Source organism: the organism of the source record quoted next, unplaced genomic scaffold, assembly GCF_019419815.1.
Source record: "Pyrus x bretschneideri cultivar Hongxiangsu unplaced genomic scaffold, Pyrus_bretschneideri_v1 Contig28, whole genome shotgun sequence".
Taxonomy (NCBI): Eukaryota; Viridiplantae; Streptophyta; class Magnoliopsida; order Rosales; family Rosaceae; genus Pyrus; species Pyrus x bretschneideri.
The window spans coordinates 4,220,021-4,241,378 of NW_025999590.1; the positions used below are offsets into that span (position 1 = coordinate 4,220,021).

The 21,358-nt window shown below is 36.6% G+C and overlaps 2 protein-coding genes and 2 pseudogenes across 2 annotated transcripts; 3 read left to right on the plus strand and 1 right to left on the minus strand.

Moving 5' to 3' along the window:
• Window positions 1-7,529: 7,529 nt before the first annotated feature.
• Window positions 7,530-9,899, plus strand: LOC125479318 (glucose-induced degradation protein 8-A homolog). Its single transcript, XM_048588513.1, has 7 exons — window positions 7,530-7,762; window positions 8,022-8,163; window positions 8,526-8,673; window positions 8,746-8,821; window positions 8,922-9,033; window positions 9,187-9,278; window positions 9,543-9,899. Exons 1-7 carry the CDS (start codon window positions 7,730-7,732, stop codon window positions 9,585-9,587), a joined length of 648 nt encoding a protein of 215 aa, XP_048444470.1. The 5' UTR covers window positions 7,530-7,729; the 3' UTR covers window positions 9,588-9,899.
• A 149-nt stretch (window positions 9,900-10,048) lies between these two features.
• On the plus strand, window positions 10,049-13,559 carry LOC125479319 (annotated as a pseudogene).
• A 4,194-nt stretch (window positions 13,560-17,753) lies between these two features.
• LOC103942944 (dehydration-responsive element-binding protein 2D) lies at window positions 17,754-18,819 on the plus strand. The gene has a single exon (XM_009353144.2). It carries the CDS (start codon window positions 17,754-17,756, stop codon window positions 18,543-18,545), a length of 792 nt encoding a protein of 263 aa, XP_009351419.2. The 3' UTR covers window positions 18,546-18,819.
• A 1,408-nt stretch (window positions 18,820-20,227) lies between these two features.
• On the minus strand, window positions 20,228-21,318 carry LOC125479118 (annotated as a pseudogene).
• Between the last annotated feature and the right edge of the window lie 40 nt (window positions 21,319-21,358).

The window sequence follows — 21,358 nt, forward strand, 5'->3', positions numbered from 1 at the left end:
TCTGTTAGCCATGAGATGATCATCTTAGGGTGATCCTTTTGTCGACGGATGCTCCTATTACACTTGTAGTCTCTGAAGAATGAGAACCAACTATGTAGCATCTACATCGAGAATTCAAGTATTGTATACGTCATTAGTCCGATCTTTTGTAAGAACTACCCATAATTAGGGCTGGAAAAAAATCCCAAAAATCCCAAACCAAACCGAAAAAATCCCGATCCCAAACCAAAAAAATCCCAAACCAAAATTCCCGAAAATTTCGGTAGGTCATCCCGAACCAAACCGAAATTTTCGGTATGGGATTCGGTATTACATCTCCATTTTTTCGGTATTCCCATACCGAATAGAAATAAATATTATATATATAAATATATTATTTTTTAATTATAAGAAAATTATTTCAACCGTTCATTGTTTTAGATTTAATCTGTGCCGTTCATTTGTTTTTAGGTTAGATCCCATTTCTTCCGTAGCTTGAAGTTGAAACTTGAAACGCAGCCATGAGCCACCAGCTTTCCTTCACCAGAAATCAGTGAATCACCACCACCCAGCTTCACAAATCAACACCCAGCCACCGGCGCCACGCCAAAGCATCCTTCACGAATCGTCTCCGACACGATTCCTTCACGATTCCTTCACGAATCGTCTCCGACACGAATCGCCGGACAGAACTCTCCAGCCTTCCTTCACGATTCCTTCACGAATCGTCTCCGACACGGCGACACTTGCGAGTTGCGATCTCTCTCTCTCTCGGGCAATTTTCCCTCACAGACAGAACTCTCAATCTAGCACTGAGTCTGAGTCTCACTCTCACCCAAATTAGGTAATTAATTTATGCCGTTAGCACTGAGTCTGAGTTTCACTCTCTCTCTAGTTTTACTGACCCTTCAAAGTTTTCCAGTGACTTCCCGATTTTTAAGATTTTTAAGGCGCTTTTTTATGCCAGTTTTTGTTTTTCCATGTTTTATAGGAAATATAATTTATCAAAGAAAATGATAAGCATTACTGGAGGGGACACGATTGACTAGAGGTCCGCCAAAACAACTACGAAGTGAGACAAACAAAGGTAAAAAACAGCAGATATAACTACAACCTAGAAATCCCCACAAAGTGCAGAGACCAACCAGTCCAACCTGAAAACTAAAAAACTGAAAAATCCAGATTATACCAAGGGGAAAATCCGTAAAAGTTTTAGACATAAGGTGCTTTCTACTAAGATGTTAGATTTTGAAAGGAATAATTAGAGAGCCTAGGGTAGCAGATAAATTATGGTTTGACCGTTTGAGGGCTTTTGGCTTGTTGTCAGAGTAGAATAATTACGAAACAAGACTGTTCGTATAAATATTCTTGTATTTATTGTTTGTATGGGATGATGAATCCGTCCTTTGGAGATTACATTTCTTTGGATCAACTTATATCTACGAACTACTATATTTCTTGTGGTACATCACTTGTCCAGCCTGTGGTCTTGTTTCTGTTTCTACTGTGCATGGTATACCTTGTTTCAGTGACTAATAAGTGGTTCACTTGATTACCAATCACTAATAAACAAAAATTCTTGTGCTTTTTAATCTCCAAATACCAGCACGAGTGGAAGGTATATTTCATTGATATCATAATGGGGTCAAACATAAATAGTAAGACCGTTTCCACAACTTTTGTGGGTTATTTGTTGTTATTGTAACTTTTACCTTGTGTCAATTTGTGGATTGTCTGTTGTAACTTTTTACATGGATGATGAATCTATCCATTTGGAGTTTATATTCTTTTGGATCAATTATACATTTGGAGTTAATAACTTATACATTTCTGAATCTGAAATAGATTTAATCTGTGCAGCAGCGTCGACCTCAGACTCGTCACAAGGTTCTTCACATAAATCAGCTCTCACGCTTCTGCAACTAGGCAAGTACTTGAAGGAACCACTTTGCAACTCTCAGTCAACTGCAATAGGTATGCACACATTAATAATCAACCTAAAAGCTTTTACTCATCAAACGCCACAAAAAAGATCTAAAAAATGAAAAACAAATACAAGTTTTAGATGCAAAAAATGTTCTTTTATAAGGAAAAGCAAACACAAATTATTTTCAAAAATATACTGCTGCATTTATGCATCTTTATAGTTTATGAAGAAGTTTATGATCTATGGGACCTTGTCCCATCTCATTTGTTGTACAAATAGGTAGATAATCAGTTGTATGATGTCACTGTTATCTATGTGGATGGAAATGTAATGTGTTGTTTTTATTTGTTAAACTGAACCCGGTAATATCATGCACTGCTGACTGTGTTGAGGTGTATTTTTTCCAACTTGCAGGACAGATAGTGCCCAGAAGTTTGGTTGGTTTTTCATGTTCTATATGGTATGTACTGATACTGTATCTATTTGACTTATTATGCTTGACTTACCTATCTGATTTTAATAAGTTTTCGTGTGGCAGCTCCACATTGGATTTTGTATTTTCGTGTGGCAGCTCCTCCAATTGTCTTTAATCCCATCTCATTTGACGTAAGTTCTTACATTCTTTTTTGTTTCTTGTTTCTTGCATTTAATATTATTTACTTGTGGTGATAGCTCCTCCAATTGTCTTAGTAAGTGTTTTGATGCTGTGTAACTGAACCAATATATTTTCCTCCTATTATTTTCGACAAATGTGTCCTTTTTTTTATTTTTTCCATTTTTCTTTTTATATACAGGGGAATTCTTTCGGCAATTGATGTTTTTAAGTAAATGAACGTAAAATTTATATATTTTCATCTAGAGAAAATTACATGACTGAGGAAATGTGGGGAAATTAATTAAGTATAGTTTTAGATTAACTATGTCAATTTTCTATGTTGAATGCTCAGATTTTTGAACCATTTATTTTATTTATTGATTGGAATTTGGATATATGCTGAACTGTGGTTGTGATATATTAATGTGCATTGTTATTTTATTTGTTAGGACTTAGGATGGACGGGTCTAGTAGCCAATCTAGTACACCTATGGTCTCGGTATTAGGAAAACGAAAACAAACCCAACCTAGTGGTACCCTTCAACTAGGCACTCCCTCACCTCAAGATTATTTGCATAATGATTATTATGAAGATTGTTGGGATGATGATCCGGATATGGAGGAGGATATTGCATTAGAACAAATAGAAGAAGAGGGGGAAGAGGGGGAAGAGGAAGTAGAAGAAGAAGAAGTAGTGAGACAATGGGAGAGTCCTCCTCGGAAAAAGGGCAATAGGAGAAAGGGTCCAAGTCCGGCGTGGAATGATGCTAAGAGGGTAACGATCACCGATAATAATGGGGAGAAATCTTTCATGGCCGAATGCAAGCATTGCAAACTCTTAGTACCGGCACACCCTATAATTCATGGGACGACGGGAATTCTTAAGCATTTGAGGAAATGCCCGGGTTCTAGTCTCTTTGAGAATGTGGATCCGAAGCAACCTACATTGACACAAGCGAGGATGGGAGGTCCGGTTGTCACTCACACTTTCAATCAAAAAAGACTTGATAGGAGATGTGTGAGGTGGATTATAATAGCGGAGATGCCTTTTAGGGTGGTTGATCAAGAAGACTTTCGAGATTTTATTCGTGATTTGAATCCAAAATACAAACTTCCTAATAGGCATAAGGTGGCGGCGGCGGTTTTGGAGTTGTATGTTGAAGAGAAGGCTAAAATAAAAAGTGTGATTGAGGGGTTGAGAGTGAGCATTACAACCGACACTTGGACCTCAATTCAAATGATAAACTACATGGTCATCACGGCCCATTTTTTGGACACTAATTGGGGGTTGCATAAGAGGATCCTAAACTTTGTCCAAGTTACTTCTCATAAGGGTGATGATATTGGAAGATGTCTAGAGGTTTGCTTGAATGATTGGGGCATTGACAAGGTGTTTAGCATTACCGTTGACAATGCTAGTGCAAATGACACCGCCATTGCATACATGAAAAGAAGACTCAAGTCAAATGGTACTCTTTTACTTGACGGGGCTCACTTGCACATGAGGTGCGCTTGTCACATCCTCAATTTGATAGTTAAGGATGGAATGACGGAGCTTAGTTGTGAAATTGATGCCATAAGAAATTGTGTGAAGTTTATACACTCATCCCCGGCAAGGTTGGAGTCTTTTAGGGAATATTGTGTCTTGTTGAGATTTGATAGGATGTCAAGTATCCCTTTTGATGTTGTCACAAGGTGGAATGCCACATATGAGATGCTTAATAGTGCTTTCAAGTTTAAAGAAGTGTTCTCTAAGATGGCCTTTGAGTGTGACTCTTTTATTGCTTACTTTAAAGAGGAGGTCTCGAAAGAGGTTGATGGGGTGACAAGAAAGACCAAGCGGGTGGGTCCTCCGGAGGTGGATGATTGGGAAAGGTCGATGAGTTTTGCTCACTTTCTTAAAAAGTTTTATGATGCCACCTTGACATTGAGTGCAACCCTTACTCCAACGTCACACTTAATACTTAGCACAGTGATTGCCTTGCAAGTGGAGATACAAGAACAAATTTTAAACGCCTCTAATGCCACTTTGCAAAGTGTGGCTACCTCAATGAAGCTCAAGTTTGACAAATATTGGGGTCACATTGAAAAGGTGAATCCTATTCTCTTTGTAGCCCAAGTACTCGACCCTAGGTACAAATTTGATATGTTGGAGACAAATTTAGAAGAGCTCGGCTATGGATGGGACAAAATAAGGGAGGAGAAAGTAAGGGTTAAAGGCTATGTAACCGAGTTGTATAATGCATACAAGGAGGGAATGGTCCTTAGTAGTAGTAGTACTAGTAGTACTAGTAGTAGTGCTACCTCAAATGTGGAGCAAAGATCAAGTGTTGTACTAGATGATGTGGGGGGTGTGATTGTAGATATTGATGTTGCTTCAAGGATGACAAAGAAGATCCAACGAAAGAGAGCGGAGGCACAACAAAATGAGATAGCCAATGAAGTGGATATGTATTTCAATGATCCACATCAAAGCCTAACATATGAGGGTTTCAATCTTTTGGATTGGTGGAAAGGAAATTGTGCTCAATATCCAACTCTTAGTAAAGTTGCTAAGGATGTTTTGGCCCTTCCTAGTAGCACCGTTGCTAATGAGAATGCCTTTAGTCTTGGTGGGAGAGTTGTTGATCCTTTTAGAACTTCCTTAACACCTAAAACGGTTGAGGCTTTAGTGTGTACTAGTGATTGGCTTAGAGGAAAAGAATTTTGTTTCTATAAGGAGCCTACACTTGACGAATTCCATTTCTACAAGGAGCTTGAACGCTTAGAAAGAAGTAAGTAAACAATTTAATTTCCTCCTTTATTTTCTTAGTATTTATTATCTATTAGACTATAATTCAATGTAAATGATTTGTGGTTTATTGTTTTAGGCACGGCTAATTTGGGAGGTGAGGAGAATACAACACAAGAAAATGAAATGCCACCTCCACCTCCTCGACCACTCCAAGTTGAAGTTCAACAACGTCAAAATCAATCACTACCTCCACGACCACCCATTGCAAGAGGAAGGGCTCAACCATCAACATCAAGGGGAAGAGTGCAAGTACCAACAAGAAGGGAGCAACCACAAGCATCAACAAGATCAAGGGGACGAAGGGGCCGAAGAGGCCAACAATATTTATAGACTTTAAGTTTTGCTTTTTAGCTTTTGGGTTTGTTACTTTATTTATTTTAAAACCTTGGCTTGTAACTATTATTTTTGCTTTTGAGTTTGTTACTTTATTTATTTTAAAACCTTGACTTGTAACTATTATTTTTGGTTTTGGGTTTGGTACATAATTTATTTTTATTGCATGCATGATGCATGTGTAGTGGGCAAATTGAAACTTTGTTATTATTGAAACTTTGTGCACAAATGGGTAGTGGGTAGATTGAAATTTAATTTTAGCCCAAAAACATAATATGTCAAATTTTAGCCCAAAAACATAATATGTCAAATTTTAGTCCAAAAGCCCAAAAACATTTCGGGATTCCCGATTTGTCCCGAAATCCCGAAATTATTTCGGGATTCCCGAAAATTGGGATTCCCGAAAATTTGGTTTGGGATTGGTATTGAATTTGGGATTCCCAAAAATTTCGGTTTGGGAATCGGGACAAGGGTTTCGGTATGGGATCCCATACCGAACCACCCCTACCCATAATAACGAACTTGCAAAATGAATCTCTTTATCAATTTTAACTTTTTTTTTAATTTTACGTATATTAAAACAAACGGTTAAATAGCTACCAGTTTATAACTGCGGATAATACTCATAACCGCCCATTTAAATTTCACGGATAAACGGTTATACCCATAACCGTTTATTTATCTAAACGGTTACCCATAACCGTAATCGTAAATTATAAATGAACGGGTAACCACGAATACTCATACCCGTGAGTATTTTGTCTATCCCTATAACCAACTGTTATCCCACATTTTGTATACAACGAACTTTATTATGTTATACATCACCTTAGTTAGTAGAAAAATATTGAAATAATAATTGTTTTGAATATTTCAAATTTAGGCAGTGCAACTTAATTGGTAAAGAGCATTTCTTTGCCCTCACTGAATTTTTTTTCTCTTTGCCCTCACCGATTAAACTTTCTCCTTCCCTATATGCTACATGTTAACATTATAATTTATTCCATGAAAACTTATCGTTCAGTCGATTAAGAATACTCAATTTTATATTTTAGGCCTTGACATATCACTTTTGTAAAAAAAAATTTAAAAAAAATCTAATACCAACAAAATAAATCATAGTATCGACACTTTGATCACATAGTTACCAGTAATGCTAGAGAGATCCTCAATTTAAACTATATTTTGTAAATATGACATGGTCATTAAAGATTAAGTTATTACTTAAATATCAATTAACGTGCTTATTTATTATATTCTACAAAGAGAACCGTCATTGTCAACTTTTTGCCATCCAATTTTGCTCTCATTTTTTATACACAATACTTATATAAGGAGGGCAAAATAGTAAATTTGTATCTTTTGAGAAAATGACAATTATATCCCTATTTTTCTATTTTACCCTCATTTTTATACACAATATTTACATAAAAAGGGCAAAATGGTAATTATGTAATATTAAGAAAAATATGCCCTAATTAAGAGATACCATCATCATTGTCTCATACTCTTTTTAAAAAAATTAAAAAACTAATCACACTCCTTAATAAATAAATAAATAAAAGAAATTGAAATTGTTCACACACAAAGTGTGTGCTCATCTTCTAGTTTTTTTTATTAATGAAACATCACATGATTTACAAATGTAATCTTAAAATTTGGTCTATCAAACATTAGTAAAAGGCAATGACAACGTGACATAAAGCCAAACTTGTGACCAGATGTGAGTTTTCTCAGGCTCCGAAAAGAATGAATAACCGTAATTTATCACAAATTTTTTAATTTATAAAAAGAAAAAAAAAATGACAGCGTGACATCATATTATTTGCGGGTCGACCCACGATTTATAGAACCTAGTAAGGGCACGTGTACAAGAACCTATAGACACAGTGAATAGCGGTTTAAAGTCGAGAATTAAAGATAGAAATCGGATCACTCTCTCTAGTGACTCGAACTAACTCGGATTCGCCAGCCGATACGTAAAATCGTTCGTCGTGTCGGACCGAGACGGAACTCCCTTTTCTTTCTCCGTTCCTCAGCCGCGCCCGCCTCCGCTCCTCAGCCTCATTCCGCACCGCAGGATTTCAGAACGCGGCGAATCATGGACGTCGATCCTCGTCACTTCAATCAAGTTGTAAGTTTCCAGTTTTCTGTTCTTAATTTCCCAAATTATTGCAATTTCCACAATCTTATTTCGATTCAAAACCCAAGGATTACACAATACTTACCCAATTAGTGTTAAATTTCATCGATTTTAGACATTGACTCGTAAATTTTGTATTTAGGGCTTGCTGCATTTGCCCAATTGGGGACGTTGGGCTCGAATTTTATATATATTGATCCTTTGTTTGATCTTTTTTAATGGGGATTTTCATTTGGTGTTTTATTGATAGGCTATCAATGACAATGATATCAACAGTATTGTTCTGTCATACCTTGTGCATAACTGCTACAAAGAAACTGTGGAGTCGTTTGTTGCTTCGACGGGGACGAAGCAGCCTGCCGACTGCATTGAGGATATGGAGAAAAGAAAAAGTAGGTTTGCAACGACGTCGAGTTTACTGTCATGTAATGATTGAACACATTGTCCCGAATGGTTTTGGAACCGTTGGGATTCTAAAAGCATGTACTACCAACTAAAAGCGCTTTTGATTACGGTGGTTAGAAAAACTTAAAAGTGAGTTTGGGTCACAAAAGCGTTTTCTAGAGAAGCTTGTTTATAATATAGAAAAGTATAGCTAAAGTATTTATGAGCAGTTTCCAAAACGAAAAAAAAAAAAAAAGGTTATTTATGAGCAGTAGTGGCAGTTCCAAACGGACCCTAAAAAACTGTTATTGGGGATATCTTGGATTGGTTGATCGATGTCGGTGCTAATGGTATGTTTTGTTGTCTTCAGGGATTTTTCAATGTGCAGTGGAGGGGAATGCTCAGAAGGCGATTGAACTGACGGAAGAGCTGGCACCTGAGTTGCTGGAGAAAAACAAAGACTTGCATTTTGACCTTCTGAGCCTGCACTTTGTTGAACTTGTTTGCGCTAAAAAATGGTGAGCAAAATTACAATGACACCTTGTTTGTGGTGCACGTTGTGCTATTTTAATTCTTTATTTCTTTGGCAGCACAGAAGCTTTGGAATTCGCCCAGAACAAGTTGGGCCCCTTTGGGAAGGTGGACAAATACGTTACAAAGCTTGAAGTATGCTTCAAACTCTTAAGTTTCCTTTTATAAGTATATGTGTATGTATTTTGTATGTTTATTCATGTCCGTATGGAGCTCAAGTTCGATATTGCTGCAGGATTTCATGGCTCTGCTTGCTTACAATGAACCGGAGAAGTCTCCTATGTTTCATTTGCTTAGCTTGGACTATCGGCAGCAAGTTGCAGATAGTTTGAATCAAGCAATTCTTGGTTTGTTTCCCACATTCCTTACTTCTGTGTATCATATTTGTTTTGATCTTTTGCAGAGATATCCATACTGTGCCAATATCATATCCTTATTTTCTTTGATTATATTTGAAACGATCACTAATGTACTGGTTTTTATTGTGTTTCATGGTTCAGGGCATTCAAACCTGCCCGATTACTCTGCATTGGAAAGGCTAATACAACAGACAACAGTAGTAAGACAATATATGAGTGAAGATAATGTCAAGGTAACATGCAGTTACTTGATTTTTATTTTTGCATCAGTTCTCGGGGTGCAGTTGAGAAAATTTAAGCCCGACTTTCACCATCTGACTTTGGTTATTTGGTCTATATCCAAGTACCATACTATTATTGGGATTGCAGAGGCCTAAACTATCCATGTTAAAGCGATATGCTCATACTAAGTATGAACAAGTAATTAGGTGATAGGATAAGTGAAATGCATGGTGCATTGCAAAATTGCGTTACTTAGTATTACGTGGTTTTTGCAGAATGGGAATCCTGCATTTTCTTTGAAGGATTTTATTAGAAGCTAAATGTATGAAACTTTTGGAGCAGCACCAGATGGGGATGATTGGCGATCGTTGAGCTCTCGTATACTACAGTTTGGCTAGTTTCCTTCCGACAACATTCCCACATGTGGATTTGGTGTGTCATACATTATTTCATGTTTAGAAGTAGTAATCGAAGGAGGTGAACTTGGTGGGTCGTATAGAAAACTCGGATGGGGTATGTGCCAATGGTTTTTCTTTAGGCTTTAACGCAAGGCTTGCATATGTTATGGTGCTTGTTTTAAGACTTGCAAAATTGTGTAATCTATCTATTGAAACTGATCCAAAGTTTATCTACACGTTGCGATTTCCCAATGACTGAACCCTAAACCCACAAGCCACATGCTGGGGATTTTAAGATCTCTTAATTACAAATGAAGAAAAATGTAACGAGACAGTAATATTAAATGATAAATTAACACGTGTCGAAAATGATAGGAGATTCTAACTTCGGACCTCTTTATTACTAACGAAGAAAAATTACATCAGACTATAATATTAAATAACAAATAACACATGTCGAAAATTGAGAAACTTGTAATAAAATTGGAAGTAGGAGAAGTAGAATTCCAAATAAGACATGGGCTTAAGAGTAAAAACATGCAGAAGATTAGTCGCGCTATTTATTACGGCTTTTTGAAATACGGCAAAGGAAACTTCGTCTTTGTCCGTTGGACTGTTCGTCTCCCTCGCTCCCTTGCTCGCTCACTCGCGCTGCTTCTCTATTCGGGTATGGCGTCTCTCATCTCCCCGCCACCGTCAACTTCCTATCTCTTCCGTCACAAATCCTCCTTATACGGCACCGCTTTCCCCCAAAGGTAACCTCTGAACGTTGAGGTTTCCCAATAAATCTGTAAAATATTCTCCTCCAATTCTCAACGATTAAATGCAGCAACTAAGCAGACAGTAATGTATACCTTCATTTGCTCACGCGAGTAGTTTCCATGGCGTTTTACATATAGGTGCGAGCAGGACTCGAACAATTCGAAAAGTGTCAGATTCTTCGGAATTAGCTGCCGAATTAGCACCAGAGCCAAGGGGTTATCTTCTACTCAAAAACCCAATACTTTAATCAAGGAACCCCACAAGTACTTTTGATCAGTTGATCATCACCGTTCGTTCCGGAGACGGAGGCCACAGCGCGGTCCTCGCCATGCCGAACAAGAGACCTCCCAGTAAGCCGTCGCAGGGGAAACATGAGAAGGAGAAGCTGAGGAGGAAGAGCTAGCTGAAAAGGGATTTTGGTGGGGGCCTTGTTCTCGGTGATGTTGTGATTTATGCGGACGTGGGTAAGGATTCCTTGTTGGAATTTCATACGAAAAGCAGGTTCAAGGCGAAACGCGGTGGCAATGTGGCTGCAATGGGGGTCTTGACATCCCAGTTGCACGATGGAGTTTCTGCTCAGGCTCTGCGTATTCCCATGCCTCCCGGTTTGTTTATTGTTTTGTGTTCTTTTGTTATGATTTTGTGCTGTGGATGTAATGAATTGGGAGTTTTTTCTTCAAGGTATAATCGGTGATGATAATGTGGTAGGATGGTCAATTTAATTTGTGTATTTGCGCTATAGGTACTGTAGTGAAGCGTAAATGAGGAACATTGTTGGCTGATCTAGCACAGCCAGGGGACGAAATTCTTGTGGCGAGGGGTGGACAAGGAGGGGCGAGACACCATGCTTATGATAGACTGAGAAATTTTGGCAATTGGGAAGTTAGCCTCAATCTTCGTATCATATAACTTGTCAAGGCTGTTATGCAGATTAGCTAACTTGCATGTCAATGCTAATCTGCAGTTTACATTTAATTTTTCCCACTTTTGTGGCAGATTAGCTTGGTAGAAACACCAGAGCGTAGTAAGAAAAAGGTGATGGCTGTGACCACAAATTTGATGAGAGATGATAGTGATAAGGTATAGTTGTGCTAACGTGTTTCTACGAGTTGTTGCAGGTTTTAGCAGTTGGTCAACCGGGAGTATTCATCCTACGAGTTGTTGCTGATGTTGGTTTGGTTGTAAGTATTGCTTTCCCGTGCTCTATATTTTTTATAGTATATTTCTCTGTTTGAAGTTCTGTCTTAGAAGTTCAATTATCATATCCCCATGGTTTTAATGGAACTGGTGGTAACGATATTCTTGGTACTAGCTTTCCGAAAAAGAAACAATATTGCACCATGTTGATCACAAAATCTGTCAGACCAGACTGTACTTTATCGGATTTGGTTTCCAGTTTTGATTTGCTGTATTGTAATAAACTTGACACAGTTGAGCTGATTCCTAACTATTGGTGTTATGGTAGTGATTCTTCATCTGTTCCTTACACTGGTTAGCAAATTTCGATGAGAAGGGAAATCTAACTAGAGACTTTTGCAAGTTACAGTCTACTAGAGTAATGAAATATTTTGATCAAGTTAATTTCGAATAGAATCAAAGAGAAAAACCTTATATTTTGGTGTTTCATTTCAACGAGAAAGAAATGGAGCAAGACTACTTATAGAAGGTATAGGTATGGTCATTAGATTCCTAATATTTATCTGCCTTTGTTGCAAGGCCTTCCAAATGCTGGAAAATCAACCCTTTTGGCCGCCGCTACACTTGCAAGACCTGATATTGCCGATTATCATTTCACAACCTTAATGCCAGACCTTGGACGCCTTGATGGCGACCCAAGTTTAGGGCCAGGGATGTATTATTCTGAAGCAACTTTGGCAGATTTGCCTGGTCTTATTGAGGGCGCTCATCTTGGTAAGGTAATGCTTGTTATCATGTTTATCACTTATTGTAAAGCTCCAACTCTCGTAATTCAAACTCTGTCCTCCTTTAGGATCTTGGTCGCAATTTCCTGAGGCATCTGAGGCGGACTCGGCTATTGGTCCTTGTTGTTGATGCAGCAGCCGAGAATCCTGTGAATGACTACAGAACTGTCAAGGAAGTGTGTGTGCCCTTGTTCATGTGTCACTCCAGCTGACTGTAGTATAACAAATACCTCACTGCCATTTTACCCAACTGTTGTTTGACCTGCGAACTGCTGTTATATAATTTTCAGGAATTGCGAATGTGTAACCTGATTACCTTGAACGGCCATACATAGTGGTGTTCAACAAAATTGACCTTCCCCAGGTTCGTCTCTTTTTGTTTGGTTTTCCGGCGTGAAAATGCTTCCCGGTTCTAATCACTATTCTTTGCTTGTCACTAATACCTTGTTCTATGAGATACTTTGATATCCTAAATTTCAATTTTGATTAATATTAGAATATATCTGCATTTTAGGCAAAGGACAGGCTTCCATCTTTGACTGAAGAAATAATGAGACTTGGTACTGATAACGCATCTTCTGGGTTAGAAACGAGCATTATTGATGCAGTTCAACGACCGTCCTCTGAAGGTCGAAATGCAGATGTGAGTTCATCAAGAGTTTCGAGTAATGACCGGAAGAAAAAAGATATTGAAGACTATGCACGACCCCTTGTCATTGTTGGTGTCAGTGTATTGTAAGTTCATCTCTATCATCTTTTATGCTTTCTCTAATGTCTTGAGTTCTATACCTAAACTTCATTTCTGTTTCTCTCTACTCTTTTTCTCCACTGGTTTTCGTCAATAAGTTTTTGCTTGACAGATTATGTCGTATGAAAATCTCTAAAGCTCGTTATAGTTGGAGCTACACGCTTAGTTCTATGTAGTAACAACAGGCCCTGCATAGTTCTGTGTAGTAACAACAGCAGCAGCCTAAGTAGAGGTTTTGTTAAGTTGCCATTGGTTTTTGCAGGAAAGGCATCAGAGTAAACGAAATGTTGAAGGCGATAAGAGCAGGTCTGTGGAAGTGCCGAGGCATAAACGAAGCATTGCAATTGAGTGAGACTGGCTAGAACCTTTTTTTTATGCATTAACTTGTATATATACGATGTATAGATTATATCATGTAATACACACTACAAAGAAGGCATGATGCAATATTTTTTTAATCCCCTTCTCCTTTGTCTATCTACTTTAAACCCGCGAACGAATTGAGTTATTCGGATTAAGAGAAGGTTGGACTGAGATAAGAACAAAGCTACATAAGGGTTCAGTTCCTTCTATGTTATAAGATTGGATTTTTAAAATGTTAAAAAGATTGGTGTTTATATGTGTTATGATATGTGATTTTTGAGTGTTAAAGTTGGATAATTCTAAAAGAGTCTTCTGTTCAGTAATTAATAATATAAAGATCTGTTAGTGTCTGTATATGTGAAGTAACAGTTAAAAGTTAAGATTGTTATATACTTTGTACTATCTTAAGATTGATACGTTGTTCTTTTTTCTTTATTTTTTATGACCACAATAAAAATGTAAATCTGACTCTAATAATACGAAATTGTATCTATCCATATCACAGTTAAAAGTTTATGATTAAAATATTAATTTTGTCTTACAGTTCGTACTATCATAGGATTGCTAGGTTATTCTTTTTCTTTATTTTTATTTTTTATGATAACAATAAAAATGTAAATATGACTCTATCATAATACTGAAAACTGTATCTGTCAGTAAGTGAAGTGATCTTAATTTTTGTTGTACAGTTCGTACTATCATAGAATTGTTGTGTTATTCTTTTTCTTTATTTTTATTTTTTATGATGACAATAAAAATGTAAACCTGACTCTATTATAATACTGACAAAATTGTATCTGTCTATAAGTAAAGTGATTTTAAAATTTTAAGATTAAAATCTTAGTTTTTGTTGTACAGTTAGTACTATCATAGAATTATGACGTATCCCTTGTTGTTTAGGATGACATTAATGATGAACTCTTAACTCTATAATAATGCTGACAAAAGCCATATACGCTTTAGTACGTAGTTCAACACACTCCTAAAGTGCTCCCCATCGTTTGGGGTTCAGTTACTTATATTTTATTTGGTCAAGCCTTCAAGAAGGAGAAAAATTTATAAGTTAGTTTATGTAATACACACTATAACATGAAGGAATGAAAGCAATCTTTCTTCCGTTGATACTTCAATCCGTAAACAAAATAATGTTTCTTGGATATATTGAGTGGGGTGAAATTTAGATTAGATAAAAGAGTTAGGCCAGGGTTTAGTCTTTTTTTTCAGTGCGATAAAATGAAGAATTATGATTGAAATATTAGATAATGATTGTATTTTTGTGTTGTACATGTGATGTTTGAAGGTTTAACTTTACAATATTATTGTTTATGTATTTATACGTGAATCATGGCATGTGACTTCTAAGGGTAGTTTCTTTGCTGATAGGATTGTATTTTTGTGTTGTACATGTAATGTTTGAAGATTTAACTTTACAATATTATTGTATATGTATTTATACATGAATCATGGCATGTGACTTCTAAGAATAGTTAAAAGCTGATGTCAATGCACGGTTTGTACAAAGAACTATAAAATTTGTACGATGTACCATTTTTTTTAATTGTTTATCATATAGTTGACAGGTTTGACAATATTATTTCTTCTGTAATGTTAGTTGTAACATATTAATTTTGATGTCATTCACTATTACGGTTTGGTGGTATTTTTTTTTATTTAGAAGTGAGAGGTCTTAAGTTTGAATATCATGGATGACGAATTCGATACCAAATTAAACTATCCACTATATGGTTTAACCGAACTCTCTATTCTCTTAATATAAAAATATCAATGTACTATAAAAAAAATATTAATTTTAATAGTTGTTCTTTCTGTAATGTGGTTAGATCTTGACAGTATTTAGAAAGCTGATGCAAATTTAGGTTATGTATATTTTGTTTCAAAACTAAGATATCTACATGTGAATATGTGTGTACGTGTTGATTTGCTGGAGGACAAGAACAACAACAGCCTGAACATAGAGAAATTTTTTATTGTCATGAATATACAGATAATAAATCATGTATTTTTATATAAGTAGTGAAATTTTTTACTTTTTAAATTATTAATTTTTAACATATAAAATATATTATTTATACAATAACACGTAATGTATTCTGTGTACCGATTCTACTAAAAAATATCTCGTGTACATGAACGGAGGAAATGAGAATCAGTCCGTAGGATTCATTGTCTCCATTAGGATGATGTCATTCTCGCACTCTGGGGCCTGTACATCCCTTCCTATCCTTTTCGGAAAACTCGCAGATCAACGGGACCCAAGGGACCCACGGGATTTAGCGAAACACACCACGTATGCAAGCTTTGCATGCTAAATTGCAAACTGTCAAGCCCTGATTTAGGGGACTAACGTAGGGTTTATCCCCAACCGTTCACACCGCCTCCGTCACTAAATCGTCCAAATTCCTCCCCCCCAACCCAAAACACTTTACTTTTTCCAAAATGAAAAGAAAAAAAGAGAGATATGATGAATTAATTGGGATCTTATCTTGTTATAAATAAAAGAAAAGTGAAGAAAAACAAAATGAAAATCTTACCGTGTCGAGATAGCTTTTTCAAACAGTAATGCTAAAAGACCGAATTTTTAAATTGAATTTACAAATTAAATCATGTGTTACTAATAGAAAATTAAATGATGTGTTACTAATAAAAAATAAAAATGTTAATCAATATTTAAGTAATAATCTAATAATCAATCACTACGTCATTTTATTTGTAAATTTCGTTTTGAAAATTTAGTTTTCATGACTTTACAAATGGTTTTCCTGACTTGATGTGTGTGTGTAACAAATGGAAGATACTTGAAGAATGTGTAATGTTGTACACATTCTTCAAGTATATTAAAATGAAAGATGAATATCTAAACAAGTTTTAACAATTTCTTAAATATCTATTAGATATCCATTGTGAGTCTCTGCTATCCCAACAAATGGTTCTGATGTAAAATTTACTTCTTAATCAGTCTTGTTGTATCTAAACCATTTGTTCCTTTCCATTATTCTTGGGTCATAATTTTATAATTTTAATATCCGACGTGGATGTTCATTGTAATGTTTAAAAAAACTACCACCATTCAAATACCTATGTAGTAAGAGAATAAAAAAAAATAAAGTGAACATGTTTATCTTGTCATCAACAAGTTTCTCAGGTATCTCAATTATTAAGTTTCTCTCTTATTTTGACGGTCAATTAGCTTAAATAAAACATAACCATGCTTTCAAGAAATACTATACTCCTAATCAGTTTTTCTTTACCGTTTAAATTTTTTCCTTCTATTATTCATTGCATTTTTCTCTGAGTTAACATCCCTCCCTCCTTCTCCGGTAACCCAAAACACTTATTTTTCCAAAATATTGAAAACTAGAAAATAGAGAGAAAAAGAAGAGATAAAAATAGAGTTCTTATCTTGTTATAAATAAAAGAGAAGTAAAAATAAAAATATAAATCTAACCTATGTATGTGTGTCAATGGATTCTTCAAACATCTTTTAATATGAGTCAAATATGGTTACAAATGGTTTTAATGAACTAAAGATGTACATATTATTATGAAAAATTAAAATCTAAAAATATTTTAACAAATTTCTTAAGTATATATGAGATATCTACTGTGAGTCTCTACTGTACACAACAAGTAATTTTGCACTAAAACTTATTAATCAATCTTGTTATAATTTTGATGTAGGATAAAAACAATAAAGTGAACATGTTTATCCTTTTATTTAAATAAAAAAAGTAAAAAAAAAAAATGAAAAACTGATACTTGTTTCAGCTGTCAGCAAATCTTTCAGTCAGTCAGCTTCAGTAAAATATACTCTGTTCCAGTAAGATATACTCTGCTCCAACAGAAATACTCATTCAGTCTTTGTGTACAGTTTAAAAATTTTCCCTCTTACTATCATCAATCCATCAATTACATTCGATTTGTCACTGAGTTAAAATCTGATGTGATCTTCTTGTAAAAGGCCGATTTAATAAAAGAAAGAAAATGAAAAATGAAAAGCACAGCACAACTGGAATTATAAGGCTCCTCTCCTATTGCCACCTGAGCAAGAAAGCAAACAAAGGTGTAAGCCAAGTGTGTATTAGGGATTTAAATAGTGAGGCTAGCCATGGACACGATATCTCCTGTTCACCATGCCAAATATTTAAACCCTAATCCTCCACAAGCCACGTTTCTGGTCATGTCTGCCTTACTCCTTATATAAATATCACAACTGATTTCTCAAACTCGCCACCCAAATAAAAGTTCAGGAAATCTTCTCATAAAAATCTCACAATGTTGAAGTCGGAGATGAATGGTGGTGGTAGTACCAGTGTTGGGGTTGAGGAAGGGAAGCTGTCGAAGCGGCCGGTGCAGGCGAGCTCGAGGAAGGGTTGCATGAGGGGGAAGGGAGGGCCGGAGAATGCTATGTGCACTTACAAAGGCGTCAGGCAAAGGACGTGGGGAAAATGGGTGGCGGAAATCCGTGAGCCGAACCGTGGGGCCCGGCTCTGGCTCGGGACTTTCGACTCCTCCCATGAAGCTGCTCTGGCTTATGACGCTGCGGCCCGAAAGCTCTACGGTTCCGGGGCAAAGCTCAATTTACCAGAGCAGCGAGTCCCTCATTGTCATCAGCATCATTTGAATCAGCATCTGCAGAATCAAGTCGTTCCCTCGCCGGCCAATCCCGGCGTGCCACCTCAAATTCCGAACCAAACCCTTGCGCAGAACAATCCATCAGGTACTGGGACTAATCCTGCAGGTTATGTTGCTCTTGTGAACGATATTGCGGTACCTTTTATTGGCGATAACTTTCTGACTGTGAAGGCGGATCAGCCCCATAGAAATTGGGCTGTGGCCCTCCCGGAGCAGGGCGGCGCGGAAGTGGGGGAGAATATGAGTAGTGGTGGGAATAATGAAATGGAGGGGATACTCTGGGGGAACACAAGCGGGAACTTTCCGGTGTTTGATGACTCGATATGGACGGAGGCCGCCATGTCGCTTGATCTTCCGGCGGTGGAAGATTATGGTGTTTTCGGTGGCGGTTTCGTGGATGGAACTGGCTGGGAAACAATGCATTCGTATTAATGGTGCATGTAACTCAAAATTGAAGGTATATAGATAGAGGTGGTAGCTTGGTAAATAAAGTTGCACAATGTCTTCAGAAGTGCTTCATATGTCGAATAATAATATATGTACAGAACTAGTAGGGGGTGTGTGTATATATATAGTCAAAATATATGGAGGTGTATAAATATCTAGAGGGCTGCGGCGGCGAATGAGCTTTTCTGCTCTTTGTCGTGGTCATTCCAGTGTGCTGTATATATTATAAACCAATAAGCAATAAGGTTTTCTTTTCTTAACCCCCTTTATTTTTAGTTTTAATTTGGGAGTGTACTAAAAAAATGTAATGTGCAGGGTATTGTAAAAGAGTCGCAGCTTGCAGGGTTTGTTGCAAATCATAATGTGGGTATATGTATAATATGAATGAAATAATTGTGGCTGTACTCTGTCTTTCTATATTATGTGAATGAATTTCTTATAAATGTGGTGTGTTATCCAATTTAATCTAATTTAAGGCATTGAACGAGTTTTCTGAACTAAATTAGGTGCGGCGGTTGGATTATTTCTTCTATTTCATTTTCTTTATTAACCAAGTTAGCTTTCTTATTTCACCAGACGTGATGGTTGAATTATTTCGTCTATTTTGTCTTTCTATATTAACTAGACATATTTTTCATTTCTGAGTTAAATCAGGCGCAACAATTGGATTGTAAAGTTCACTTCGTCTTTTTTGTATTGTGTGATGATTTTTGTGAGTTATCCAATTTAATCTGATTTAAGACACCATACATGTTCTTTGAAATATCTTTGGCACGATCGTATGATTATTTCGTCTATATCTTTTTGTTAGATTCCTAAATTCCACCTTTTTATGGGAAGTTTTCTAGCCTCATCATTAGGATTTGGAGGATTCCTGTTCCTACCTCTTGGGGAGGTTTAAGGTTTGGGCTTATCCGTACAACAGTTGAGACATTAATTCATCTCTATCTCTGTTTTCAAGCCATGTTTGTCCCTTTTATTCCACATGAACCACAAGCATCTTGTATATTTATCAATGCTGGGAATTATTGCCAATTCTGCAAGTGCACTTATATATTGCAATCGGAGTTGTTGAGTCGTAATTTCATTCTTTACCATACTTTAAAGAAAGTGCGTAAAGGGTAGGCTATGCTAGTAGTTCCATCTGATGTGTAGTTAGAATATATATAACTCGTAAGATTGAATGGAAAGCATTCACACAATATAGAAACATGAAATAAATAAAATAATTTAATCGTCGTGCATAGTCTAATTTAGAAGTTAGAAAGCTCGCATAGTTAATATAGAAAGATGAAATAGGTGAAATAATTCAACCGTCGCGCATGGTTTAACTCAAAACTCAGAAGGCTCACCTGGTTAATATAGGAAGACAATATAGATGAAATAATTCACCGTCCCACCTAATTTAACTCATGACTCAGAAGGCTTGCTTGAGTATCATAAAAAAAGAAAAAGAAATAAGACTATCATCGCACCTTAACTTAGAAAGCCTGCCTAGTTAATATAGAAACACAAACTGAAGAAAAATTGTTTGTTGAATTCATTTCCCTACCTCTTGTGATGAAACCGGCCCTTTCTCTTCAAAAAAAGGAAGAAAGGAAATTGGTAAGTGAAAATGGTTATCTTTGGAGTTAAATGAGGATGAAGAACAGATTTGTTTTATTCAGGATGAAGAATAGAGTGCTATACAATGATTACATGAAACCTTTCTCATCCTTCCGTCTCTTGAACATTTGAATTTACAATGATATGGCAGATGAGTGAAAACCTGTGCAGAAAGTCTACATGGTCGTGAGGGCAGTGAAAATACAGCTAAGGATGATGACTCTTCCAATCTGTTCCAATATCTGTCCTTCAACCACAAAGAATCAGCTTCAACCGCATACCCATCTTGATTCCGATGCCAACTGAAAAAACCATGAGTTCTGTTCTTTATATTGAAAATCCTATGACCGAAGCTGACTTCCCGGAAAGCTGAGTAACTTAGCTGTGGTTCTGACATTCTGCAGAAAAACACAAAATACCACCGAATTTCAAAATTTTTGATCAACAGGAAAGACTGCTCACAGTTAATACCAATGGGAATTAGCATTGTACTCGGTAACCAATCCTTCTAGGTTTCCTCCAATAGTTATGTAAACCGGGGCTGACTGGTCACTTATCGGAGTGCAGAGTCTTCGAAATGTTGTAGGCAACATTTGATAACCGTTCCTGTGATGGAAACATTCATTTCTGAAACCTATATAGTTTAAACAGATTGTTCGCAGGCATGTATAAGGTACACTTACATATCGTTCGTAGGCATGAACATGGACAGGGAAGACAACATCTACTTTATATTCCACAAACTATTCCTGGTACATAACTCTAAAGGATTCTCCTTCCATATAGTGATGCACGTAACTGTTATACAGTGGAGAATGAGAATGCATAAGAACAATAAGCCATGGCGTCACTGTCTTGTTCACTTTCGGAAGCTCCTTCTCGAGCCACTTGTATCGAGGAGTATATTTCCCTGCAAACAAAGCACAATTTGCACGAGAGCACAAAGCATAACGAACCACGACTGACACAGTACAGCAAAATTGCTCGCACAAGATGATTGTGGCTATAGAAGTGAGATGTAAGCATTCTTACCATATCCTGAGTGAGAGGATAAGAATACCATATATGCCGAAGCTCTCTCGATGGAGTACCATAGCGGAGATATACTGCACAAAGCTTCGTACAGAAGAAAATAACGGGTTGTGTATGGTTTGAAGGGTTAACTTTCTCCCTGAAACAACATTGCAATTATA